Here is a 23,658-nt window from a genome sequence, read left to right on the forward strand (position 1 = left end):
GGTAGGTACTAAGGCTACTTCTCACAAAGAATGGCAACCAGGGCTCGCACGGTTACCTGTATGTACCTAGGTAGTCAATACGGTTCTTGACCTACCGGCCGAGCAGGCCATGAACCTATGTGCTTGCGATGCTCGCAGGCGCATCAAGAAATGGAACCACGTTGTACTCGACAGTGTTATCTCACTGACCCAATGTTTCGCGGAGTTCAAAGAAAGGGTAAGTGGTGCAACCTCTTCTCCTCTCCAGAAGTTCCCGTCAGCTTGCCAGACCCACCGAAAGCGGCCGGAACGGTCTGCTGTTCTCCACCCGACATTCTGAGAGTGGGGCAAGGCTCGGGGGCTGATGCGCCTGTGAGCGGGTTCCTTGACGACAGGAGCCCCTAACTAGCGGAGCCTTATCGTCGGGTTGGGCACTCGCACAGTGGCACACACTGGACTTGACACCCTCAGCTCCGCCCGCCCCACTCCATGCCCAGCCCCGGGCCTTCAAGTCCGGTGCCCCTCCTCTGGAGAACTCCCTTCCACCCTGCCCCTCGTTTGCTGACCCTCAGTCGCTCTGCTGCCTCATTCTCTCCGGATTTGGAGGACGACGTGACCAGAAGAATATCTCAAAACTGCCGCGACTCTCCTCTGAGAGCAAGTGCCTGAGTCCCATTCTCACCGTTGACACACTACAGGCGACCCTAACAGGCCGAGGCTCCTGCCATGGCGACCGTTGAGCACTGTCTCTACTGTTTCGAAGCCCTGGCCGCCCATCTGGAAAGCCGGAAGCCCATGACATTGGCCGAGGTGCAGAAGTCCTGGGCCGAGTATGTTCACTCCGTCGATCCCGAAGTAGGCGATAAGACGGCAGACGCTTCCGAAGCAGACAGCAGCAGCCGCGGAAAGCTAGCCAAGCGGCTACCGGCGCTTCAGCGCATCGCCGCCTCAGTGTCAAGCAGCTCCTCGCCTCTCTCATCCGGGTCCGCGTCCGCATCCACCAGCAGCGTCTCGCTCGGGCCAGAAACCCCAGCCACCTCAATCTCGTCGGCATCAGCGTCAGAGGAGGAGGAACAGCCGGAGCCCATTACCGAATCCCCGCTCTTCGTAACCTGGAACACCATCTCCCCGCGGCACGGGCACATGCTGCGGGGGTGCATCGGGACGTTCGAGCCGCAGGACCTGGACGAGGGCCTGTCGTCGTACGCGCTCATCTCGGCGCTGCAGGACATGCGCTTCAGCCCCATCACGGCGCGGGAGCTGCCCTCGCTCGAGGTGGCCGTCACGCTGCTGACCGACTTTGAGGACGCCGACGACGCCATGGACTGGGAGCTCGGCAAGCACGGCCTGCGCATCTCGTTCTACTACCACGGCAAGCGCTACGGGAGCACCTACCTGCCCGACGTGGCGGTTGAGCAGGGGTGGACCAAGGAGGAGACGGTCGTGAGCCTAATGCGCAAGGCCGGGTGGGTGGGCAAGAAGGACAAGTGGACCGAGGTCGACCTGAAGGTGGTCAGGTACCAGGGGAAAAAGGAAAGTCTGGAGTATGCCGAGTATAAGCGGTGGCGGGACTGGGTGGACAAGAACGGGAAACGAAGCTGATCGGTTTCGCGGAGCAGGGGGCGGTTTAGGAACTTCGGAGCGGGTCACTTTAGAGGGTATAAATATCATGAGGCTTCAAGGCGTACCGGTTAAGGCGAGAACCTAGATGGGTAGGGTCATGGGATAGGAGGTCGCTTTTTTATCCGACGCAGGAAGACCCAATGATTAACAGGTTCCAAGAACAACCTCCTACACATTGCGTTTTCCTTTTATAGGCTCGATGCGAGGCAGAAGGCTTCGGCCCAGTGTAAGCAGACCCGTGTTCATCGTCACCCAAAACGCAGGTATGAACCTTCTTCGATTCTGTCTAACAGTGATGATACAGAACACTGTACAAGTACCATACCAAGAGCAAACTGAACGAGGTAGGCATCATTCCGGGCCTAACGGTGAGCCCTTTTCCGATTAGTCGACATACTCCAAACGCCATGAGGTATCAGTACACCAAGAAACAGAAACTGCAAAATCAAAAATCAGCAGGCACATCCTGCCTCGACATGAATATGACATGACATGCGCCGAGAGGTACTCCGTAAAGGACTACTCCTAACTCCCCGCTCCAATCGCGATATCTGAGCCGCCAAACAAGCCCCGCAACCCCCAGCGTCTTGGCTTGCCGCTACCAGCACCTCAACTTCCTCCAAAATCCGCCGCCACCCCTTCCTACGCGGTCGCCGCGGATATTGGGTCCCCTCGTGCCGGGCCCTCGGCCATCGCCCTTCTCATCGTCCTCGCCGGGCGGCAGCGGCGTGAGGGGTTTTGTCATGCCGCGGCTGTTCATGCCCAACTCGGCATCGACGACGCCCATCTCGGCCAGGCGGCGGGCCTCGACGACGCGGCGCACAATGACGGCAAACGTCTCCTCAATGTTGACCTCGAGGCGGGCGCTCGTCTCCATGAAGCCGCACCCCCTCTTGCGGGCCCAGTCGAGCCCCACCGCGGCGGGCACCTGGCGGCTCTCCTGCAGGTCGCACTTGTTCCCCGCGACGATCTTGATGGGCGGGATCATCTTGCCGCCCGAACCCGCACCGCCGTTGGGCAGGCGGCCGATCATGCTGTCGGGCATGGTCGGGGAGAGGGCGAGGTTCGTCAGGCCGGCCTTGCGGGCGCGCGCCGCGTTGTCGAGCCGCGTCTCGGCCTCCATGTCGATCAGGTCGTTGAAGTACTGCAGCGCGTCGAGCGAGTCGCGCGACGTGATGTCGTAGACGAGCAAAAAGGCGTCGGCGCCCAGGTTCGACGCCGCCCACATGCCCCGGTACTCCTCCTGCCCGGCCGTGTCGGTCAGGCTGAGGTGGTAGGTGACGCCGTCAATCTCGCGCGTGATGCTGTAACTGTCCTCGATGGTCGGGTCGTACTCGCTCACCCACTGCGACCGGACCAGCCGCAGCGTGATGGACGACTTGCCGCAGCCGCCGTCGCCGCAAATGGTGATGGATATGGGCACCGGCGGCTGGGAAGCGTCGGACGCTGAAGGTGTGTGCGGTGATCTCATGTTGGATTCAATTCTGTTGCTTTCTGGGTTGGTGCTTGTGTTGCAATCGCCGCGGTGCGCGAACCGCAGGATGTATGGAAACCGGATCCAATTGCGCGTGATTTCTCCCCTGAAGGGGAAAGAGCGTTTTTAAACGTTGGTCAAGCCGTGTAAGATTCCCCGACGCGTGCCAAGGAATGTGTTGCAAAGAGCACAAGAAGAGGGTGGTTAAGGGAGCTCAAGCAATGAATGGACTGGCGAAAAGAGGGATAGGTATAGCCTGGTAGCGATCCTTCTTGACCTGACGTAGAATACCGGGCCGCCGTCAATGCCTTGTTTGGGTCGAAAGATGGTCACTGTTGGTCGAGTATGAGAGGTAGAGAGAGTGGGAAGCCACGATCTGGACGCGACGTCACCAAGCAAACAATGGCATCCAAGCACGGGCGTGATGATGTCAACAGGAATGGTACGAAAGTAAGTCCAAAGAGAGGGAAGTGAATGATCACATCAGGGAAACGAGCGGGAATTGTATCTGTTGGTCGAGGAATGCTTCTGTCAAGGGATGGTTGACAACTCCTTGATACCGGCAGGGCGAGGCCCATGTTCTTAACAAGGGCATTGAGGTTGCTTTTTCCATTTCGTCTCGTCACTTGGCCCGTGCTGGCTTGCGTGCAGGAAATTTCCCTCGTCCTTTGGGCTCTGCATACCCCGGCAAGCACTCGTGCCCAATGTGATATGAGCTAGGTTTCTGCATCGCGGATGCAACCTGGAAGTTTTACGCATGAGAACCTTGAACGCGTGTTGAAGAGATGCGGTGCCCCTGCAGCAAACAGACGCAGGTGAAGGGGAAGAATGGAAAATGCCTGGCAATAGCTACCCGAGGCGCCTATGAAGACTCGAGTGAAGCTTCTAAATACGGAGGTACGGTAGCGGTATTACTTAACGCTCGTGGCCAAGCCAAAGCCAAATATGCCCCTTGTTTGTCTTGCCTCTGAGACTCCAACAATGAGAAGAATTGCTCCACAGAACCGAGGAGTCGGGGCTCAAGGTCTGCTGCGGGATGCCCGATGCTTTGGTTCCTAGCTTAGACCTAATCGGGCTTAGTCCCACTCCTGAACCTCACTTTTGGGATCAGCACGTTTGACACGTGAATGACCTCACGATTCTATCGACGACCTTTTTTTCCTTTTTTGCAGCCTGGAAGGGTCCGATGATGAATTGGAACCTGTTTGGAGAAGTTGTCTTTCGCCAGTAGAGGGTTCGTCGTGCCTGACATGTCATTTGTTTTGTTCTGAGCTACTCCGTACACTAGAATAGGGGTCGAATATGCACAGCAACTCGGGATTTCCCGCGCATGACCCCTCGTTTTAGCGTGCACTAGCGCAGGTGCAAAGCTTTTCAGTGGAAGAGGTCACAAGCAACCAATAAAGTCAAGTCACCGAACCGCCATTGTGAGGTTCTGGAATGATGCAATCTGATCATCTAGAGAACCCCCGAGAGTAGTCCGTACCTCACGGCACCTCTGTTCCCAACCAGGGCACTCAGCAGATCAACTGGTGATGCGGTGCGCAGCTCGTCAGACACCCCAATCGAAGCCTGTTGTGTGCTAACTAATAGGCTCTGGCAATATTCTGAATATGTTGGGTTATTGATGAATGCGGTACTTTCGCTGTCCTCAGCGGCGGTGGAGTAACGTTACCAAGGGGATGCCGAGGCGACCTGTGGGGGGCCTCAGGCCGTGGATCCGTCGACAATGGACATCAGTCATACGCTAGTTTACACAGGAGCGAAAAACAAAAAAACGAGATACTCCGAGTCGGTGCACTCATAACCGAAGTGCGACTTCAATTCTTCTTTCTACCTGGTCAACCCGATCTTGTTGTCGTTGCGAACCTCTGGTCGAGATTACATAGCAGAGTCCAAGCATGGATGGAATTCAAGGGGGGAAACCCCTGAGCCGAGCAGCCGAGGTTGAGCATGTATGTAGAGACCCCGTGGGCTTTCCACTGCACAGAAACATACTGACTCAACCATAGCTTATTGATGCTGTAAAATCCCTGATAATCCCGTTCATCCGGGACGCCGACGAAGCGGTGCCATCCAGGGCAGCCGGGGAGCTGTTGGCCGACAGCCAAGGTGCGGTCCGGAATACACTAGTTGACTCTCGGAGACCGGAGGATCTGGTTAAGGAGCTTTCGTTCTCTTTGCCTGCCGGAGAAGGGCGCGGCGAGGTGGGATTGCTCAAAACCATCAAGGATGTTCTGAAGTATAGTGTCAACACCTGGGATCAAGGCTTCATGGACAAGCTGTATGCGAGCACCAACCCAGTATGTTCTTCTCCAACTAATACACCGTTTGATGCCCCGTCCCTGATGCCCGTTATACTAGGTGGGCGTTGTCTCTGAGCTTCTACTCTCAGTCCTAAACACTAATGTAAGTCAACCCTGAGGAGGAGCTAGCTCTGGCTTCTTGAAAGCTGTTGCTCAAAAAGCCAGGTCCATGTCTACCAAGTTTCGCCAGCTTTATCCGTGATTGAAAGGCACACGGCCAAAACCCTGGCCAGACTTTTCGGCTTTACTGGTCCTCGCGCCGGTGGCGTAACATGTCAAGGAGGCAGCTCCTCCAACCTCACGTCTATCGTCATCGCCCGCAATATACTCTACCCCGAATGCAAGATCAAAGGCAACAGCTGCGCCACGGGTCCCTTCGTTCTCTTCACAAGCGAGCATGGTCACTACTCCGTAGAGAAGGCTGCCATCACCTGCGGTCTCGGCTCAGAAGCGGTCTGGACTGTTCCCGTCGACGAGGCCGGCCGCATGAATTCCGAGGCGTTGCGGGCTCTCGTGCTGCGCGCCAAGTCAGAAGGCCGAACGCCGCTGTACGTCAACGCAACGGCCGGAACGACGGTTCTCGGGTCATACGACCCGTTCGAGGAGATCGCGGCCGTCTGCAAGGAATTCAACCTCTGGCTGCACATCGACGCCAGCTGGGGCGGACCGGCCATCTTCTCGTCCAAGCATCGCGGCAAGCTGGCCGGCTCGCACCTTGCCAACTCGCTCACCGTCAATCCGCACAAGATGATGAACGTTCCCGTGACGTGCTCCTTCCTCCTCGGTCCGGACATGGCAGTCTTCCACAAGGCCAACACCCTCCCCGCGGGCTACCTCTTCCACTCTGCAAGCACCCCGGAGGTGACAAATGGCAGCACTGCCGCAGCGTTGAACGGCCACGCGGCTGGTAATACTCCTCCGGAGATCTGGGACCTTGCGGACTTGACCCTGCAGTGCGGCCGCCGCGCCGACAGCCTCAAGCTGGCGTTGAGCTGGATCTATTACGGCGCTGCCGGCTTCGAGCGGCAAATCGATGGCGCGTTTGAGCTCGCGGGATACCTTGCCGACTTGCTCGTACAGAGGCACGATTTTGTGCTGGTCTCGGAGAACCCGCCGCCGTGTCTGCAGGTGTGCTTTTACTATGCCCCTGGAGGACGGCTGCCGGACGAGCCCGAAGAGAATACGCGGCGCACGAGAGTCATAGTGGAGAGGCTTGTCCCTAGGGGGTACATGGTGGACTACGCGCCAGGCAAGAAGGGGAGCTTCTTCAGGGTGGTGGTGAATTTCCAGACGCTGAAGGGGACAGTGGAGGGGTTGGTGAAGGCTCTTGTGGCTGTGGGGGAGGAGTCCACATTGTGAAGGCCTTGGTCGTTAAATGTGCAGGGTTCTTGCATTGGGCAGCATGTGGAACACCTGAATTGGCTGGGGTTTTCCCAGGTCCTCATCGGAGAGCCGATTGGCAATGGCGGACTTGGTAAGTTTGACAAACCCTTCCAACGATAGAGACTGGCTAATCCGGGCAGATACGGCATCAAGATCGAAATAAACATCGCATTTGTCATACGTATATCATCTGCTTGATCCAATCTGTTCCACTCTGAGAAAGAAATCTCCAGAAGCACCTGTACCAAGGCTTGGACCCAATATCAAGCCCCAGGCGTGATTCCGTGTTCGCTGACTATTGCGAGCGGCCAACCAACCAGCTCAGAGACTGTTCTGTTTCTTGCGAAGGTCAAAGACCCTGAGAACTTCCTCGGCCGCCTTGACACCGCTCAAGGCCATGGCACCAAACGTGGGGCCTGCACAACGCCCAGTCAGTCATTCAGCTGCCATGTTGCAGCTCACCTTTGGAGTAACTTACCCATGCGGTTGGCACCGTCAATCTCAGACAGCTCCATGCCGCCGACAATGAGGCCCGGCACGATCTCACGCGTGTTCTTGACAATGGCGTCTTCGGCGCGCTGCATATCCAGCCCGCGCATGCCCTCCAGCTGCTCAAGCTGCTTCATGCTGACGAGACGCTTAACCGAGAAGGCGCCAAAGGGGCCTGATTTCCGATCCATCAGCCAACTGCGCTGGGGGACAGGGGACAACATAAGACATAGGAAAAACTCACCATCATGTCCCGTCGTAGATACCACAACGGGCGCGTTGATGGTATTCGGGTCCATGCAGCTCTGATCATCATGGTGCATGCTAACCAGGGTCCAGTTGGTGACCACACCGGCGACCCTCACTCCTCCAGCGCCGCTACCCTCCTCATCCTCATCAGCAGGACGGGTAATCAAATCCTCCACAGCTGTCGCGTTGAACAACTTGACATTGTCCATGGCCAGCACGCGTGAGAGCACCGTGCTGGTGAAGAGGGCGGCGTGCTTGACGACGACGTAGTCGCCCTCGTCCTCGTAGGGCACGCCCACCTCGCGCAAAAAGGCGTCGGCCGGCTTGCGGAGCACCATGGCCGAGAAGAGCTGCCCGCCGAGCCAGGCGCCGCCGCCGGGAGCCACGCCCGCCTCGATGAGCGTGATGCGCAGGTCCGGCCGCAGCGTCCCCAGCGTGTAGGCGCAGCTGAGCCCGCACGAGCCGGCGCCGATGATGACCACGTCGGATTCGGCGTGCGTGTCGAGGTCCTTGAAGTCTTTTTGCGTGGCGGCGTTGTTAGTTGACTGCTTGCTTTCCGCGCGACGGATCGCTGAAGGGGGCGGAGTGCAGTGGGAGAAGGCACCTACAGCGGCGAGTCATGGCCCGCGAAACCGTGCTCTCGCGGATAGGGGCGAACGAGAACTTGTCCCAGTTGCCCATGATGTCGGTCAGGGCCTTGCTCAGCGGAGCCGCGCCGCCTTCGCCAACGGCGGCACCGAGTGCCTTCTTGGCGGCAAAGGCGTGCTGCTGAACTGGGGAGACTGCCGAGGGTGCCATGATTGCTTAAGTATGTTTTGGGAGTGTTTTCAAGATCTGCGAGAGTTAGGATTCAACCCTGACGAAACAGAAGGGAGAGGAAGAAGCATGATCCTTTCGCTGGTATTATCCAGATCAAGTTCACAGCCGTATAATCTCAGCCGCTCCGGCGCTGCCCAGCGTTCTTCATCTTTAAGACGAGTCGGCGTGGAGCAGCAACCGGATTGGCACCGGCTCATGCATTCAGATAGTTACCTGAAGATGGTGACGATTGATCATTTTGGGATATAACACCAAGCCAAGGATCCCACGTCTTCTTGGGTTCGATAGGAGGGCGACATCATGTACCAGACGGTTTGGGAGTCTGGCTGGTGGTTAGATGGCTCAGGGGAAGAAGGGGGGAAGATGCAGTGCGCACGATGCTTCCGATACTCTTGCACAGTTGGACTTGCTTGGAAAAGTCGTTTATTTGGGAGCCGACTTTATCAACTGGACTAATGACAGTGTGTCGCGTGGGACAGAAAAGAGAGGGAGAACAAGCAATACCGAGCTGGAATAGACGACATCCCTTTTATAGACCATCATCACCATGGTCTAGCACGGCTCAGCACGGCCCAGTCAGCCTTCCTAACCCCAACGAACCCCTCTTCCGACAAACAAGCTCCGGCACTTGCCCCTCACCAGCAGCAAGGGGTTCCAGTTCATTGTTGAAGTGGGTGGAGGAGGTGGTGACAGTCCAATGACGATATCAGATCGACTCGAGCCGCATGCTCGTGCTACCCACAGACGTTTGCTCCTCACTTCCTAAGCGTGCTCGGCGTGGAACCAGTGTTACATCCAGCTCAGTTTGTCCAGTCCCAGCGATCCGGTTAATTGCAGATTATCCGCCGTGCTGCTCGCAGATCGAACGCTTGGGTGGAATTGCCGGACGTGAGTCGCTGCATCCGCGACCCAGATGGTCCTGAAGAAAACCGCGCAGTCCGGCATCCGCCCAACCCCACTATGCCCGGCGTTGTTCCCGGAATCGGAGGACGGATAGGGTCGGCGTCGTTTTCACCAAGTGAGGGGGTGGGCTTTGGCTGTCTTTATTCCTGAGGAGGAAAAAAGTATCTCATGCAGGAGAACGAAATACACAACCGGACACTTACCTTCCCTCCCGAAGCCGATATACTACGACTCTTTTTAGCGCACTGCAAGATGTAGGGACATTCAGCGAGCGGCGATCTGGACATGGCTCAGGGAGACGGAGTGCCGAAATGATCAACCCTACAATAGTATTCTGAGATTTTGGCCACTGGTAGAATCCATCTTGACACTCTGAACGGTAACTAGGGGGCAGATGCGGCAAACCTGGGAATATTCATACCTGGATGCGTTATGGTGGCGGTCACCGTAGGTAAAGGAGTGAGTCGCAAAGTCCAATGTCGTATCGAAATACACTCGTCCTTGACTGAAATGACTGACAGCAAGAAGAACGACCAAGGCTCAGCTGCGTGAAATGGCCCGTCTTGAAAGCGACGGGTTTCAACCACCCGACCATTTGACGAGCGGGAAGCTTGACCGGTGCGCGTGCGCAATACCGACAATTCGAGTTGGGAGAAGAGACTGGGACAAATCAACTGCCTTCTTGAAGCTACACCAAATTTACCTGGAACAAAGGGTTTCCTGGTGATCGGGGAGGCGAGCCACTTATAAGACTCGAAACTTGAAAAGAGAAGCCGCCGTGTTGTGCCACGTTATCAAGCTACCCTATTGCGCAGTTAGGCGATAAATCGAAGCCATCGACCCAAAACACCGGTGGCAACATCAAGTGCCCGTCCAACCTTGGAGGAGGAGTCATCGCGGGTTTGACGGTGAGCACTGGCATGTATGCAGCAATAGGTGAAGGTGATAAAGTTCGAAGTACGGAGGTAAGTAGCAACTATAAATTTCTCAATGCGGAGTTATTTTTCGGACTTCGGTGTTCTCGCCGCTGGGACTTATAAGCAGCGGAGAATCGGAGATATTCCGTCGTCGGTTAGGACCTATCTTTCGTAATCATTACGATTATCTGATCAGCCGGGCAACAAAGCCAGGACCAAGAGGATAGGTAGGTAAGCGGAAAGACCGAAGACGGGAGAACTCGGTAGGTACGGAGTACCGGTATTCGGAAAGGCAATGGTAACTTGGCAAGTCGGATGCACTGGCAAGCGCGGATGTGCATGCGACACTGACACGGCAGGCTCGTGGCTTTCGATCGCCAATTGGAGCTGAGGCCCCTTCCTTCATTCTCCCATCCTGGGTATTGGAACGACCTGCATTAGTAACATAGGTGCAGGAAGCGTGACTGCAAGCGCGAGTGAGCCCTGACCGCTTCCAAACCGTACCAACGGATTCTTCCAACCAGATCGGGAATCGTGGTACTAGCAGCCGTCATCAGCTCTCCCGGCTCAGTCGACGACAAGGCTGTCGCCGCTGCCCTCATGGCTTGCTGGAAACCCCGGAAAATATTTGGAATATGTTCGTACTATTTGCTGCTACCTCTTGCCTCCAAGTTCTCCTTTCGGGCTTTTCCACCTTTTCTCTGGTAACGCCGTTCTCGTGCGTAAAATGCTCAGGAACCACCCGAAGCAGAATCACGCTGACGGTGTCATCCTGATCCGTCCTGTAGCCTCCTTGAAACTATCTTCCCCTTTTCTTCAGCATCAGCAATCACTGCGTCATCAGAGCGGCAGCCACACCGGCTTCTCGGGGGAAGACAAGAGTAGCAAGACGCAGCGCACCACTGCAGCTCTGCCTCTACACAACCACATCTCCCTTCCGGCCGCTCCGCTACTATTCACACAGCTGGTCTGCCCTCATGTCTCGCATAGCGATGGCGCTCTCTTGGCATTCAGCTTTCTCACTCTCAAAGGTTATGATGTCACCGGACCCCTAGCCAGGCAAAGCAATGGCTTCCCCAAGTTGCTCACTGGTAGTCTCTAATCATGGCCCGACCAATATGCCAGCCGTGTACACCGACAGATCGTCGGACTCATACGGCTTTCGCCGACCGCCTCAGTGTCATTGGGTATGCTTGCACCGCCCTGGAAGATTTGTCACCCACTCATCAGACAAGCTGGGACAGGCCAGGCTACAATGAGCCACTGTAAACGCGCAATGGCATAAAGTAGTTGGTGACATCCACACCGCAGGATGGAGTTGGTCCGTTTCGTTTGTGACCATTATAAAACCCCTGGCTTTGAGGCCAGGGCTGGCCATGAACAGAACTCCCATTGCGAGCATGATATGTGTCCTCACTTCATATTTCCTACGCAGGTCCTGGGAACGAGGTGCCGGGTTGAGGATGGTCGAGCAAGCTTCTCGAGGTGTTTTTGACGGCCTTCTGGCCAAATCACACGTCCAACATGCCTTGGTTCAACCAGATGGTCGACACAACGACATTCCAACTGTAAAATCCCCTCCCATGGTCCCTATTATGTTCAGAATCTGACAATTTTTAGGTCGTGGCTACCATTCTCTTGCTCAACGGGACTCCAAATCACTTACAGACAGCGTACGACTCGAGAACAGACGGCCTTGCGCCCTGGAGTCCGTCGCCAAGGAGTATAACGGACGAAGAGGCCAAAATGCGGTTTTTGGGCGACACCAGGTACAGAGAGCTTCATTGAAACGACACTCTTGGCATAGGCTGATGAATCTGGCAGGTTTCAGAGGGCTTTCATGACCTATTTCAGTCTTGATAACGGCAGATTTGCTGGGGACTCCAAAGCACTGGCCGTCTTTCACCTCTTCACAGGCGCTAAGCCTTTAATATATGGCCTCTTTTCCGGGGTTGGTCGGCCACTTACATTGTTAAGCGACGGCATCGAGCTGCGCGCAGCTGTCCTGATTGTTGAGTCTCTAACCTTATCCGCGGTGGACTGGCTGGAGCCCATATACGATCTGCTGACGGATCCGCGGCTCGAGAGCCCGCCTAGCGAACTTCTTTCGCCCGACGACATTCTAGACCGAGTCGCTTATGATGGCCGCTTCAGCGGTGTCATGAAAGCCGGTCCAGGCTTTCACGGCGTGGCACGCGTCCTGTCCAATCCGTCCGCCAGAGCCGCGGTTGTCGAGTACGTTCAACAGCTTGAATGCCGCGACATGACAGTCCTCTTGCAGAAACTTTCGAACTTGGCCGTTGTGCTTCTCTGTGCGACGCATAAGCCTGGGAAACCGGCATTCGACTATTATCTTGCTCATATCTCTACTTGCGTCAACAACACACGGGTCATCTTTGAGAACCTGCTGGAGGAAAGAAGCCATAAAAGACTCTTGATTAGGGGCATTTGGCTTCTGATAATCCTTACATACATTACCCAGCTGAGACCGATAATCGACACGAGCTTGTTGACCGCAATAGAGGAACCCGGTGGAGATATGAGTTGGGACAGCATCCACCAGGAATTTCACAGCCAAGGCATTTCAGGGGGTAAGTACAACGACCCTGTCTTTCTCAGGACTTTGAGAAGCTTGTGGGAATTGGAAAAGGCGTACGGGCCGATACATGGAAGCCCCTACCTACAGGCTGCGCGGAAGATGGTGTCACAGTGGGACGGTTGGACTGGAATAGGGGCCGACAGAGAAGCTGTACTCAACATTAGGCTGTGACGAATGCAATATACCCTTCTTGCCTTCTGCTAGACGGACATAATAAGGTAGAGAGAGATGGTTGACCCTTATCCGTGAGTTAGATGTCATGTTGTCGTCAACAGTGACCAGTGACATTACAGGTACCTACCCCGTGCATCGCAGCGACAGTGGCTGCTGTACGGGATGATCACCTGTGAAGTGAGAAGGAACGATGGTGACGTCTATCTCAGTAGGTTCCCAGACCTTCTCTATTGTCATTCCGGTTCTTGCGCCGGCGCAAACGCTAAGGGCGTGCGGCCCAGGCCAACGCAGCGGGCAACATAGTAGGTGGTCTGAGTGCTGAGCTAATGTGCTCGAGGCTATCACGGATGTTTTACGAGGCTCCTGAAAGAGGTACCGTATATTCTTGGGAAATTGAGCTGACCCTACTGCAAATGCTAAGGCTAGCAACCAATCCCAGCCTTACTCTGTCCTACCTGCTTCAACTTTCCATGCGATGTAATGTCGAAGCATACGGTTTGAAGTGGGCGGGACACTGAATAGATACGTTAGACTCGCAGTAGGGTCGGCTCAATTTCCCAAGAATATACGGTAGGTGCTGTTGTCTAAGGGTATCACAAGGAAGGTGCATGGACCAGCAGGGACCCCTTTGCCGCCCAAAAACCGGTCTGAGTACCGAGATAAGGTGAGCCTATGTTTCACGAGGTAGGCGTTATTGTCTAGGACATTGCAAGGAAGGTAAATCTCAGGGATCAGACCCTTCATCATGGAAGGAGCTCGAAGTGAATGCCAGATTGCATTGGGTATATAAAGTGAGTCCCCCTCCCTACTTTCAGCCCCCCATGGTAGAAAGAACCAAAGTGAAGTGGCCGAGTGGTAAAGCGAACAACCTTCTTACTTGGTCTCCCACTCATATCTCCCTATTCACTCACTCCATTGAATGTCAGTTCGATTCTTCCACGAAACCAAAGAAGCAATGACAGTTATGGCGCCACTTGACGGATCCCCGCGGACCACATCCGAAAGGCGCGTCCACGGCCCACTCGCACTTTTTCGGGTTCCCCTGACCCTTGGCAGTCATCCCACACCTGGAGGCCTGGGTCATAGTATTCCGGACGCGCAGCCGAGACATGTTCGGCGTGGCGTTCTCGGTGCTCAAGGGAACGGATCAGCCCGTCGACCTCATGCTCGCGAGGGACACCTACAGGGACAGGACGTACGTCACATCCGCCCTGCTCCTCGCCCGCTTCTCGCTCAAGTGGAACCCCAAGGGCGGCCACAGAAACACGTAGTGACGTGGACCGACGTGGAGTATCGCAAGCCTCTGCTTCTAATGCCTCTGCTTCTGGTGCCTCTTCCCTAAGAACTGGAACAACGACCAAGTCTCTCAAGAAGGCAATCGCCGCCGAGGAGGCGCTGCGTGCCCACGGCCACCAGGCCATGTGGCTTCTGAAAGAGTTGGCGACCTTTATCAACAGTGGCGGGCCCAAGGACCCCACGGATCCAACCAAAAGGACCAAGAGGCTCTGCGCACTATGCTACCTCGATGCGGGCGAGTGCGTGACGGACCACGTAGCGAACCGGTGCCCCCGGGGACGGGATTACCCAGGTGGAGACCCCAACGCGACGACGGAGAAGGTAGCGTCAAGCTGGATCAGCGCGCTCAAGAAGATTAATCTGCCGGGGGGGTTTATCTGCTTCTACTGCCTCTTCCCTAAGGAGTGGGAAGAAGGGGGGTGGGCGCAGACGGACTGTGTAGGGACCGGACGGGCTACAGCCAAGGACATTGTAGCCTGGGTCTTAACACGGCACTGGGACACCTGGAAGCAGGTGGTTCGGGAATTGCGGGGGCCCCACGAGGAAGACCCCTTTCCACCACGGTGGAAAGGGGACTCTATGCTGGAGAGCAACCCCGATTTCTACCGGAAGAGGGTAGAGATCGTCGGGACAAGACAGGAGACTGTCAATGTAGTACTAGCATTGGCCCTCACGGTGTACAGGATACAGAACCCCGGGGTGTGATCGGTTAGGATAAGAAACAGACAAGGGAGGACCGTCTTGAGCCGGACGACGAGCTGAGGGTGATATTTCTATTTGGTCCCATTCACTCCCATTCACCAGCAGACACAGCAGGTGGTCTTGGATCGGACGAGAGGGCTCGGCACGTGGGAGGATGAGCCCGGAAGGGCAATCGTTGTTTTGGTATTAGTTCCATCGGTTGTGGGTGTAGCTTATGTAACGATTGCAGAAATAAAAACTATGTGTTTGTGTACCGGACCGAGGACAGCAGGTCGCTCAGCGGCGAGACCGGGTACAAGTTCTTCTACAGCGACCTGCCCGCAAACGGAGGAGGCCGAGGTACTGGCGCACTGGTCGAGCACGGTGACACGATCATCGGGACGACCGCGCTGAGTGTTTGCATTAGCTACGACAACGTCGTGTTGGTCCTGTGCCTAGCCCGTTTGGGGCCATGGAGATGGTCCAGATGATGGACCGAAGCTTCTGTGTACCTACTCTTCTTCAATCTCTCCATTTAGTTCAATCAGCTATCATGACTTCCTCGAAATCAAGCTCCACAAGCAAGCCGCAACGGCAACCCGGAGCCCGAGCAGTCCATGGAAAAGGATGCAGCAGCCGAGCCAAAGAGCCGAATTCCAGTGCCTAGCTCCGCTGCGGGGAGGATGTCCGGGTCTTCCTGGGCACCTCTCCGCGGCAGCCCTCGCGGGCCGCATTAGTCCCTGTTCATCAGTCGCCGCTCTCGCGTGGTGCCCTACAGTCTGCCGGGGTATATTCCTAGATGGCACTCGTCAATGCTTGGCTTTGGGAATGGTTTGAGTCAGTTTGTGGTAAACAGGAAGCGAACTCGGCGGCGGTATGTCGACTGAATTGATTCCAGCGCTGTGGCCTAGCTGGTCATCTTGCTAGGCTAAAACGGAAGGAAGGGGAGAAGAAGAGAACTGAGTAATATGCCGCGGATATGCCTACGGCGTACCGCATCCCGCTCACCAGACGAGCGGGTACAGGTTGACAACGACTCTGACGAGGAGATTGAGGAGCAGAAAAACCGGTAGACCCAGAGCGCAGTCTCGCACGGGGGCCAGCTCGCCGTGTGTACTTACAGGACAATCAGCAAGAGAATGGATAAACCACCTTTCCTGGTTCCTATCACCCTAAACTTTGTAAAATGCAAATCTGTAGCTGGGCTTCTCGCTACATATAAACATCAAGACAAAGCCAACAAGCCAGTCGAGGGACAGCTCACCCATCTCCCTGGCTCCACGTCCCATTCACAAACCACGTTCCCGCCCGGGTATAGTCCAGCGCCCTCCCACCGGTAGTAAGAAACCCAAAGCGGAAGTACTCATCGGCCACGGTTCCTCCCGCCCTCCTCGTCCATGCAAAAGCCTGCCCTTCCAAAGGCCGCTCCGAAAACCAACCCCTAAACCGCTCCACATCATTCACCAGCACGCTGATCCCCTCAATCCTGCCCCAATCACCACCACCAGCACCCGAGCCTAGCCCGTTCCATCTGAACCAAATCCTGCTGCTACTCCCTACTAGACCACCCGGCAACCCCTCCTCCACCACGACGGGGAGAAGCTCAGGCAGGACGGACCCGAACCGCCCGTCCCCGCGGAGCTCGGCTGCCGTCTGCACAACGGCGTCGAACCCCCAGCGCGCGACGCCGTTGACAAACAGGCCGAGCAACAGACCCTGGCAAACCAGCGACACGCGCGTCTGGGCCGCCGTACCCGGGAGGAGCAGCAGCGCGAGGATGTAGTGGTGCAGGCGGAGCGTCAGCCCCGGGAGGGCCGCCAGCCCCGCCAGCCCCAGCGCAAACAAGCCGTACAGCGCGAGATACTGCGGCAGCCGCCCTTCGCTGTACAGCGTGTAAGCTTGTATGACTGCTAGGCTGAACACAAGCGCGAGCAGCACGCCCAGGGCCAGGGCGGAGCCCGGCTGGGCAAACAGGTCGGCCCGGGTCAAACGGACGATGGGGATCAGGGGCTCGATGGTCCTGTTGGAGAGGGCGCCCAGCCAGAAGGGGACTGTCCAGCAGAGGGCTTTTTCCAGGTTGGCGGAGGCAGGGAGACGGGAAAGCGCGCGGCGGGCGCACGTCAGGTAGATGAGTGCCGCGCAGGCGAGGGCGGGCAGGAGGCGGCCTGCGAAGTGGGACGTTAGGGAAGGGAGGAGGGTGGAGGACGGGGAGGAGAGGTTCGGCGGGTCTGAAACCAGCGCGACGTGGGAGAAGATGCCTAGGAAGGCGGTGAAGTAGAGGACGGGGGCGGAGGTGGTGAGGACGGAGAGGAGCAGGGTGAAAAGGAGCGAGAGCGGGAGGGAAACGGTCCAGCGCGGGTCCAGGGCGGTGCACTTGACTGCCGGGTCGGCGGCGACGGTGAAGGACAGCGGGAAGTACGAGTCAAAGGGGATGGACTCGATGCCGTGCTGCGACGAGGCGAAGAAGCGGTAGTACTCCCCGACCAGCGTGACGACTCCGCAGCCGCCGGTGGCGTCGTCGATTACGCCGGCGTGGATGGCAGCGCCACACAGAAACGAGTCGCCGCGGTAGATGCCTTGGCTCCCCTCGCCGCCGCCGCCAATGACCAGGGGCCGGAAGTTGACGTCCTGCGGGCCGACATGGTGCGGGTTGAGCACCCGCACGCTGGCACAGTCGGCCGGGCAGCGAAAGGCGAACGAGGTGTTGGAAAAGGGCCGGCAGTCGACGCCGTCAAGGCCGCACTCGTTGTTGCGCCGCCAGAGAGTGTCGATGCAGTCGATATGGCGGATGACTGTTCCGGATGCGTCCCTGGCAGCGCCTTTGCTCAAGATCAGGGGCACGGCGAGAGATAGCGCCCAAGCGACGAGGAACAGGATCAGCAGGATGACCCGTTGCCATGACTGTGGCAAAGCCCGCTCAAGCCACTTCACGGGAAGCTCCTGGACCGCTGGAAATATGGGTTTGAGAGAGTAGATCTTGGGCGGGTCTGGCCCGTAGAGGAAGGCGAGCCATCTCGGCGCATGCTGCCGGCTCCAAATTGAGATTCTTCTGCTTGGCTTCGAACCGGCCGAATCCCTCGGTCTCTGGGCAGTGGGGGGGTCTTCATCAAGTTCATAGGCGTCGTTGCCGTTTAGGAGTTGAGCCTCCTCGTCGAACCTTAACTCAGACGTGTGTACTTGTACTTCGACCTGGTCCTCCCGGTCACCGTACTGCGGCGCGAGGCCATTGTGACCCATAGTCCGCCGACGCCCTACCAAGCAGCGCGCTGTCCGGTTCTGCCACTAGTATGCCTCAAATAATACTAATACCAAGGTATCTCCGGCAGTCAGCTGCTGTTCTCGATCCCCCAAGTTCTGGATCTTGGGTGGGTGGAGCAGGGGATAAAATCGAGGGCAAATGGGTATGGTATAAACGAATAATGTAACTACGGCCCCTGAATGAGCAAGCAAGTTGGTGCAAAAGAGTGGAATGGTTTGTAACCGCACCCGCCGCAGTCGCTATAAGAAATACGAAGAATGGAGACTTAAGAAAACTCTTCCCAAAAAAGGGCAACGCACCCACGCACCCAAGGAAATGGAGGCAGTTGAGCTGCTGAGCTGAAAATCAGGCCATGTCTGGATAGCCAATGACTAAGCGGACTCTTTTGGGAGAAGTCTTGGCCTCACCTAATGAGAGATTCCAATAATGATTTGTAGAGCAAATTAACTAACAGTATCATGTTCCCTCTTTACCGTCCTTTTGATTCTCGTTAAAAAGGTATCCTCAGTGATTAAGACCAATCACACCTATCGTACATACAGTTTCGTTGTCGTCTAGTAGAGTGGCAAGTGAAAATAACACAATCATCATACAGCACAGAAAGGCACCCTTCTAGCCGCTTTCTCCCTCCCGTTTCCTCCGTTTAAGCATCAACAAAGGCCTTGACGTTGTTCAACCATGACACGTACTCCCGCTGCTCCTTGACGTCCATGTAGTCGTGGGCAAACATGGCCAGGGACTGCGTGATGCCCCGCTCCTCGAGGTACCGCTCCATCAGGATCTGCAGATCCTCGTCGAGGTTGCCAAACGGCGGGCCCGGGTAAGTATCCTGGGCGGCGTGTACTGCCTCGGGGCTAGAGCTGTGCGCCAGCTTGGCATCCTTGTAGTAAAAGACGTTCTCCACCACGATGGTTCCGTCCTGAGCGAGCGCCTCGACGTTGAGCGCGCCCTTGCCGGGCTTCTCAATGACAATGTTCAACCGCGCGGGCGCGACCGAATCCTCTGGTCCCAAGTCGTCATGGCCCTCGTCCTCGCTGAGGTCAGCAGCGCCGCCCTGGGCGTTCTGCTGGCCCCGCCCATCGCGGCCGCTCTCAAGGGCGTCCATCTCGTCGTCGAGGGCCGGGTCCTCGTCCATCATGCCCGAGTCGAACTGGTGCAGGTCGGCAATGGAGAAGGTCACAGTAATCCTGAAGCAATAGTTAGCAAGCTATTCCGGAACCCTGGCATTCATGCGGCGCTGAGGGGGAACCCACTTCTCATCTCCGAACGTGCGGGTCAGCGTAACGTCTTCCCGGCCGGGTATATCCTCAAGCTGGAACGGGCTGTTGTCGAGAAAATCCTTGATGCTCGCAGGCAGTGGCTCGTTCTCCCTGACGTCGTTCTCAAACTCGATCTCGCTGGCCAGCTTGGCCGACAGTTCCTCGTCCACCTCGCCGGCCGGCGCTCTCCTCAAGACTGATGAAGAGAAGGCAGAAGCTTGCTGGGGACGGAGGAAGGCGGCGGGGCGGGCATGGAGAATGCTGGCGCTTGTGCGCTGGCAGCGGGTGATGGAGGATGCAGCAGAAGCGCGAGCCAGAGTTCTCGGCGCGGCGCGCGCGATCGCTCGGAGGGACATCATATTGCCTGATGTTTCTGCCACTGACCTTGAAAAGGACCTGCTTAGGATTTGAAGAGAACTTTGCCGTTGATTGCAAAAGATGGTAAAGACGGCAAAAAAGATTCCAGCTGATATCAACGGGGGAGATGGCAAGTGTAACAAAGCTGCAGAACCAAACGATGAGTGGCACGACGATCCAGAGCCTAAGGAGAAAAAAATCCAGCGCACGGGCCATAAGGGGTTATCGGCCTTATCGATAAGACCATGGCCAGGGATCGTTGCGAACTTCAAGTTGCGAGAGGGGCGGCTCTCGTTCCCAGCAGTGAGCATTGTGTTAAGGTTGCCGAGGTGAAAACCAAGTTACCAAGTACAGTACACCTGGATCCTCCTTTCAACTACCTAGCCTCTGCACATACATGTAAGAGTGTTTCTGACCTGGTATCGTAGCCCCTTGAAGATCTACACATACATGATGATTGCTCTTTTCCTGGTCTTTTAACCTCATCCCGGACATCAGATTCAACTCCTATTTCTCAAGCTTGAACCCTCGGATCATGCTTGACACCTAAGATGTCATGCTCCCAAGCTCAACTCCATGCTGAGCCATCTCTCTACACTGCCAGCACCGGTACGCTGTAGCATCCCGCTGGCTGAGGACCCCCTGGAAACAGCTTCCAAAGATGCCGCTTGCCTTGGCCACGGGGCACAGCTGCTCCGATATGAGCACCGTGTCTTCACCGTCGCAGTTGGTGCACACATGCACGTGCGTCGTGTAGGAGCACATCTTTGCTTCTTTAGACGGCTCAGTGCTCAGTTCTTTGCGCTAGGAACGAGTTGGGGATGACTTGGGACTCGCCGAGGAGGGTTGCACCTTATAGTTGGTTCCTCCAACGTGGCTGCCGGGTAGCTGTGTTTACACTCTGTATAGAATACCGGCAGCGATATTTCAACATGTCATGAGCAGTTGAGTTTATTGGATTCCGTCAGGGACTGGAACTAGGATGCGTGGTCTTGGGGACTGCCGAGATAAGTACAAGGGCGACACGCTATTGCCAGTATTCAGCGCCGGCTGTAGATATCTCCAGACCCGTGGTACGGCGTTGACACCAGCGCGCGCAGTGGCCGACTGGATCCGATCGTTCTGCCACACCCTTATATTTGAGATCCAAGGATAAGCCCCTAGCCGAGTCCTCCGAATCACGGATATGCCTCGTCCTGAGTCAAACCCGCCACGAGGGTTGTACTGCGGATGGTGAAGCAACCTGTGTATAGCGCATACGTAGTTAGATGGGTTGCAGTCAAGATTGGCGCGCTGAGAGCAGCATGAACCTCCAATGCATGTATCCGTGACCGAGTGGAAGCGGAGACGAAGCGGGTTGGAAGCACAAATGCAGGCGGAAGATGATATATCATTCCTCAATCCAAGAGACAAAGTGAAGGGCGTAATCATTGGTGCTTTACCCATTTGGGGTCTCGGTATTTGGTGACGCGGAGACTCGACGGCACTAGGAAGGCGTGTGCCAAGAGCGAAACGGAGGGTCCCAAAGATCCGGTCTGAGAGAAACGAGGTGGCTTCGGGCCGTGGCCTGCGTCCGGATACCTGCTGCTACTCCATGCGTTGAGCTGCCCCCGGCCTCGTTGCCTACCGAGATGCCCGATCCTGCCCTGTGGCAGGGACCTGGCGGCAATGAGCTGCGGGGTAGGACGAGGCTGGCAGCCATTCGGACCCGGATGGGGCCGGCCGAAGGTGACACAGGATAGCCCTGTCCGGAGACCGGCAGCTCTACGCTGAGCTTGCGTTTCGAACATGCATGGCGTATGGAGTATAAAGCATGGGATTTGGGGAACATTCTTTGACTTCTGAAGCTGCAGCCCGAGGCGGCCGGATGCATGTCGCGTGGAGGTTCGGCCAAGGAGATGCCAGGAAGGCCCCGGCAAAGGTAGGGCAACGGAGTACAGCATCAACGTGCGCGTCCGCAGCCGCATCCAAGGGTCTTTGGCCAGTTTGCTGGCAGACTCCTACCCGATATGCAAGACACAACCGTTGGTCAGTGCGGCTGTGTGTACCGGTATCCTCTGCTCAGGGCCCGGTAGAACTAGAGACCTTGGGGAGGGAAACTGGAGGGCTTGACGTTCCCTTTCGAGGAGATTTTGACCCAGGAAAGATTGGTGAGATACGACCAGGACCCTTCCCATCGGCCCAGCAGCTGGATATTATCTTCTGAGGTGAGATCTGGTATGTCTAGGAGACAGTCAGCTGGGATGAGCTAGAGGACGGGCGAGCGAATGCCTACAAAAGCCATCTCGTTGCTCCTTCTCTAGCGCAGATATCTTCATTTTTAGGAGGTCCTCTTTAGAACTTGGTGGCCGCCCTGGGCGGCGCGCCTTCTTGACCTCTTCATATTCCTCGTCGTATTGGTGCACGAATCTGGATTCCCGGTCAACAAGGAGATACTCCTTTTTGGTTCTGTGCGGAGCAGGACTTCTAATTACTCATTGATCTTTGACTGGACTAGCTCCAGACCAACTGGTTTGTTGCCATGCTCGCGCACAAATTCTTGGAAAAAGGAGACGCGGGCGACTTTGTCTTCCAGTTAGCCATACAGTGTACCATTTGTCATGCATTGTGTATGCAGGATACGAACGAAGAGGTTGATCCTTTTTCCGCCTCGATTCAGCAATTCTTTCTAAGCGGTCATCTCGCACTTGAGCTCGGTGAAGCCGTCTGGAGTCCCGGCTCTTTTCATGAAGCGCTGCTACCGTGCCGTTTCTTTTCTTCGCAATCTGCTTCCGTGTCTTTTCTAGCGTCTTCGCCATGACGATAATCGTTGTTCTTGAACCGAGTCAGAGATGAAGGATACTAGTAGTCTCTCACTAGGTACTTTTCTTCCTTTCTTCAAAGAAAATGTCCCTTGTGAATGGATGAGGTGGGCTCAAAAAAATCATGGTGGGGCAGACTCTCCCTAATCAAAAGCTGGTAACTACAGTCCAACCCTTGTTTGTCCGTTAGCGTGGTACATGGATGGATCTGAACAGGCATGCCAAAGCCAACCAAAATCAATCGCCAGCATTCATTGATTTGAAACCCTGGCAATAGCTGTTTTGAGCCCTGTCGATGCGAAGTGTCGATGCGGGCTGATCCGAGTGCTTTGCAACGTTGTAAACATATAAGAAATAGTCGGCTGGAGAGGTTGAAGAAAGAGGAAAGGTTGAGGCCATGGTGGAAGCTAGGGTAGAGAAGTTGAAAGATTATGTAAGCCCAAAAATGGGTCAATGAGCCAGATGCGCGAGTTTCCATTGGTCAAAGGCCTCCAAATTCTGTGCCGTGGTTGGTTAGAAAAAATGGGGCAAGTCCCGCGCTAACAAACAAACAAGACTTATCATGTACGAAGATACGGATACTATCTGGCGTATTTACATACCATCACCGGTATGTTACAGATTGAAGTGCCCAGAAGCCCCTGCATTACGAAAAATTACAGTACATACAGAGGTGTAGAGTGGGCCGTCGCGGGGGTAACGCCCCACGACGCGGTCGCGCTTTCTTGCTCGGCTATCAATTCTATGGATCCGTATCCGTACTCTAGCGATTGTGCCTCAGACCGGGACTTCCACCTGCAACCGCCCCTCAATTCCCATTCACTTTCAGTGCTCTACCCTGTAGACTTTTACCAGCATAGAGTGCGGTGAGGCATTGCTGTCTCCTACTATTCTTCGGTCAAAACACGGTATATCGTTGTGCCAGCACGCGTTTGACTCCCACAACTGCGATCCGACGCGTCTCCAGGGAGCAAGTACTCCTGTGGTTGCCCTATCCCGAGATACGACAAGGCACCGAGACTCGATGGCCTCGCCCTTTGTTTGAAACGACTTCCCGCTTGATACTGGATCCAAGGGGATACTGCGTTGG

The 23,658-nt window shown here is 55.9% G+C and overlaps 12 protein-coding genes across 12 annotated transcripts; 5 read left to right on the forward strand and 7 right to left on the reverse strand.

The window, feature by feature from the left end:
* Positions 1 to 705: 705 nt before the first annotated feature.
* On the forward strand, positions 706 to 1,581 carry N656DRAFT_790248 (uncharacterized protein; the record flags this gene model as incomplete). Its single annotated transcript, XM_064816865.1, has 1 exon — positions 706 to 1,581. The coding sequence occupies one exon, from the start codon at positions 706 to 708 to the stop codon at positions 1,579 to 1,581; it is 876 nt and encodes a 291-aa protein (XP_064669185.1).
* A 514-nt stretch (positions 1,582 to 2,095) lies between these two features.
* N656DRAFT_143642 (ras-domain-containing protein) lies at positions 2,096 to 3,239 on the reverse strand. Its single transcript, XM_064808632.1, has one exon. It carries the CDS (start codon positions 3,071 to 3,073, stop codon positions 2,201 to 2,203), a length of 873 nt encoding a protein of 290 aa, XP_064669186.1. The 5' UTR covers positions 3,074 to 3,239; the 3' UTR covers positions 2,096 to 2,200.
* Positions 3,240 to 4,673: 1,434 nt separating this feature from the next.
* N656DRAFT_143918 (PLP-dependent transferase) lies at positions 4,674 to 7,018 on the forward strand. Its single transcript, XM_064808633.1, has 5 exons — positions 4,674 to 5,031; positions 5,089 to 5,379; positions 5,459 to 5,485; positions 5,548 to 6,856; positions 6,906 to 7,018. The coding sequence occupies exons 1-4, from the start codon at positions 4,978 to 4,980 to the stop codon at positions 6,739 to 6,741; spliced, it is 1,566 nt and encodes a 521-aa protein (XP_064669187.1). The 5' UTR covers positions 4,674 to 4,977; the 3' UTR covers positions 6,742 to 6,856; positions 6,906 to 7,018.
* A 16-nt stretch (positions 7,019 to 7,034) lies between these two features.
* On the reverse strand, positions 7,035 to 8,729 carry N656DRAFT_780340 (mitochondrial thiazole biosynthetic enzyme). Its single transcript, XM_064815356.1, has 5 exons — positions 8,699 to 8,729; positions 8,112 to 8,644; positions 7,499 to 8,020; positions 7,244 to 7,429; positions 7,035 to 7,181 (listed from the first exon to the last, which is right to left on the reverse strand). Exons 2-5 carry the CDS (start codon positions 8,299 to 8,301, stop codon positions 7,087 to 7,089), a joined length of 993 nt encoding a protein of 330 aa, XP_064669188.1. The 5' UTR covers positions 8,302 to 8,644; positions 8,699 to 8,729; the 3' UTR covers positions 7,035 to 7,086.
* A 2,652-nt stretch (positions 8,730 to 11,381) lies between these two features.
* N656DRAFT_143983 (uncharacterized protein) lies at positions 11,382 to 12,979 on the forward strand. The gene is made up of 3 exons (XM_064808634.1): positions 11,382 to 11,710; positions 11,763 to 11,911; positions 11,967 to 12,979. The coding sequence occupies exons 1-3, from the start codon at positions 11,519 to 11,521 to the stop codon at positions 12,910 to 12,912; spliced, it is 1,287 nt and encodes a 428-aa protein (XP_064669189.1). The 5' UTR covers positions 11,382 to 11,518; the 3' UTR covers positions 12,913 to 12,979.
* A 48-nt stretch (positions 12,980 to 13,027) lies between these two features.
* On the forward strand, positions 13,028 to 13,536 carry N656DRAFT_144014 (uncharacterized protein). The gene is made up of 2 exons (XM_064808635.1): positions 13,028 to 13,123; positions 13,197 to 13,536. The coding sequence occupies exons 1-2, from the start codon at positions 13,106 to 13,108 to the stop codon at positions 13,431 to 13,433; spliced, it is 255 nt and encodes an 84-aa protein (XP_064669190.1). The 5' UTR covers positions 13,028 to 13,105; the 3' UTR covers positions 13,434 to 13,536.
* A 488-nt stretch (positions 13,537 to 14,024) lies between these two features.
* N656DRAFT_769259 (uncharacterized protein) lies at positions 14,025 to 14,916 on the forward strand (the record flags this gene model as incomplete). Its single annotated transcript, XM_064813687.1, has 2 exons — positions 14,025 to 14,182; positions 14,259 to 14,916. 2 exons carry the CDS (start codon positions 14,025 to 14,027, stop codon positions 14,914 to 14,916), a joined length of 816 nt encoding a protein of 271 aa, XP_064669191.1.
* Positions 14,917 to 16,152: 1,236 nt separating this feature from the next.
* On the reverse strand, positions 16,153 to 18,119 carry N656DRAFT_790253 (uncharacterized protein; the record flags this gene model as incomplete). Its single annotated transcript, XM_064816866.1, has 3 exons — positions 16,153 to 16,341; positions 16,945 to 18,049; positions 18,082 to 18,119. 3 exons carry the CDS (start codon positions 18,117 to 18,119, stop codon positions 16,153 to 16,155), a joined length of 1,332 nt encoding a protein of 443 aa, XP_064669192.1.
* Positions 18,120 to 18,551: 432 nt separating this feature from the next.
* Positions 18,552 to 19,945, reverse strand: N656DRAFT_845940 (mitochondrial glycoprotein). Its single transcript, XM_064819217.1, has 2 exons — positions 19,405 to 19,945; positions 18,552 to 19,338 (listed from the first exon to the last, which is right to left on the reverse strand). The coding sequence occupies exons 1-2, from the start codon at positions 19,767 to 19,769 to the stop codon at positions 18,795 to 18,797; spliced, it is 909 nt and encodes a 302-aa protein (XP_064669193.1). The 5' UTR covers positions 19,770 to 19,945; the 3' UTR covers positions 18,552 to 18,794.
* Positions 19,946 to 20,115: 170 nt separating this feature from the next.
* Positions 20,116 to 20,704, reverse strand: N656DRAFT_780347 (uncharacterized protein). Its single transcript, XM_064815357.1, has 2 exons — positions 20,620 to 20,704; positions 20,116 to 20,540 (listed from the first exon to the last, which is right to left on the reverse strand). The coding sequence occupies exon 2, from the start codon at positions 20,530 to 20,532 to the stop codon at positions 20,314 to 20,316; it is 219 nt and encodes a 72-aa protein (XP_064669194.1). The 5' UTR covers positions 20,533 to 20,540; positions 20,620 to 20,704; the 3' UTR covers positions 20,116 to 20,313.
* An 85-nt stretch (positions 20,705 to 20,789) lies between these two features.
* N656DRAFT_144078 (uncharacterized protein) lies at positions 20,790 to 21,929 on the reverse strand. Its single transcript, XM_064808637.1, has 3 exons — positions 21,491 to 21,929; positions 21,210 to 21,334; positions 20,790 to 21,010 (listed from the first exon to the last, which is right to left on the reverse strand). Exons 1-3 carry the CDS (start codon positions 21,732 to 21,734, stop codon positions 20,969 to 20,971), a joined length of 411 nt encoding a protein of 136 aa, XP_064669195.1. The 5' UTR covers positions 21,735 to 21,929; the 3' UTR covers positions 20,790 to 20,968.
* Positions 21,743 to 22,692, reverse strand: N656DRAFT_144041 (uncharacterized protein). Its single transcript, XM_064808636.1, has 4 exons — positions 22,394 to 22,692; positions 22,242 to 22,329; positions 22,043 to 22,176; positions 21,743 to 21,990 (listed from the first exon to the last, which is right to left on the reverse strand). The coding sequence occupies exons 1-4, from the start codon at positions 22,563 to 22,565 to the stop codon at positions 21,845 to 21,847; spliced, it is 540 nt and encodes a 179-aa protein (XP_064669196.1). The 5' UTR covers positions 22,566 to 22,692; the 3' UTR covers positions 21,743 to 21,844.
* Positions 22,693 to 23,658: the final 966 nt, after the last annotated feature.

Source organism: Canariomyces notabilis, assembly GCF_033297395.1.
Source record: "Canariomyces notabilis strain CBS 508.74 unplaced genomic scaffold N656scaffold_14, whole genome shotgun sequence".
NCBI lineage: Eukaryota > Fungi > Ascomycota > Sordariomycetes > Sordariales > Chaetomiaceae > Canariomyces > Canariomyces notabilis.

Excerpts from the sequence above, each read along its gene's own strand:
- N656DRAFT_143642 (XM_064808632.1), bottom strand. The coding sequence starts at position 3,073 with ATGAGATCACCGCACACACCTTCAGCGTCCGACGCTTCCCAGCCGCCG.
- N656DRAFT_143918 (XM_064808633.1), top strand. The coding sequence starts at position 4,978 with ATGGATGGAATTCAAGGGGGGAAACCCCTGAGCCGAGCAGCCGAGGTT. Across the intron at positions 5,380-5,458 it reads TGTATGCGAGCACCAACCCA|CTTCTACTCTCAGTCCTAAA; the intron begins GTATGTTCTTCT and ends GTTGTCTCTGAG. Across the intron at positions 5,486-5,547 it reads TCTCAGTCCTAAACACTAAT|GTCCATGTCTACCAAGTTTC; the intron begins GTAAGTCAACCC and ends TCAAAAAGCCAG.
- N656DRAFT_780340 (XM_064815356.1), bottom strand. The coding sequence starts at position 8,301 with ATGGCACCCTCGGCAGTCTCCCCAGTTCAGCAGCACGCCTTTGCCGCC. Across the intron at positions 7,430-7,498 it reads ATCTACGACGGGACATGATG|GCCCCTTTGGCGCCTTCTCG; the intron begins GTGAGTTTTTCC and ends ATCGGAAATCAG. Across the intron at positions 7,182-7,243 it reads TGACGGTGCCAACCGCATGG|GCCCCACGTTTGGTGCCATG; the intron begins GTAAGTTACTCC and ends GGCGTTGTGCAG.
- N656DRAFT_143983 (XM_064808634.1), top strand. The coding sequence starts at position 11,519 with ATGAACAGAACTCCCATTGCGAGCATGATATGTGTCCTCACTTCATAT. Across the intron at positions 11,711-11,762 it reads GACACAACGACATTCCAACT|GTCGTGGCTACCATTCTCTT; the intron begins GTAAAATCCCCT and ends GACAATTTTTAG. Across the intron at positions 11,912-11,966 it reads CGGTTTTTGGGCGACACCAG|GTTTCAGAGGGCTTTCATGA; the intron begins GTACAGAGAGCT and ends TGAATCTGGCAG.
- N656DRAFT_845940 (XM_064819217.1), bottom strand. The coding sequence starts at position 19,769 with ATGATGTCCCTCCGAGCGATCGCGCGCGCCGCGCCGAGAACTCTGGCT. Across the intron at positions 19,339-19,404 it reads CGCACGTTCGGAGATGAGAA|GATTACTGTGACCTTCTCCA; the intron begins GTGGGTTCCCCC and ends CTATTGCTTCAG.
- N656DRAFT_780347 (XM_064815357.1), bottom strand. The coding sequence starts at position 20,532 with ATGTGCTCCTACACGACGCACGTGCATGTGTGCACCAACTGCGACGGT.
- N656DRAFT_144078 (XM_064808637.1), bottom strand. The coding sequence starts at position 21,734 with ATGCGGCTGCGGACGCGCACGTTGATGCTGTACTCCGTTGCCCTACCT. Across the intron at positions 21,335-21,490 it reads GCTATCCTGTGTCACCTTCG|GCCACGGCCCGAAGCCACCT; the intron begins GCCGGCCCCATC and ends ATCCGGACGCAG. Across the intron at positions 21,011-21,209 it reads AATACCGAGACCCCAAATGG|GTTGCTTCACCATCCGCAGT; the intron begins GTAAAGCACCAA and ends CGCTATACACAG.
- N656DRAFT_144041 (XM_064808636.1), bottom strand. The coding sequence starts at position 22,565 with ATGGCGAAGACGCTAGAAAAGACACGGAAGCAGATTGCGAAGAAAAGA. Across the intron at positions 22,330-22,393 it reads GAAAAAGGATCAACCTCTTC|TCGCCCGCGTCTCCTTTTTC; the intron begins GTTCGTATCCTG and ends TGGAAGACAAAG. Across the intron at positions 21,991-22,042 it reads GGAGCAACGAGATGGCTTTT|ACATACCAGATCTCACCTCA; the intron begins GTAGGCATTCGC and ends ACTGTCTCCTAG.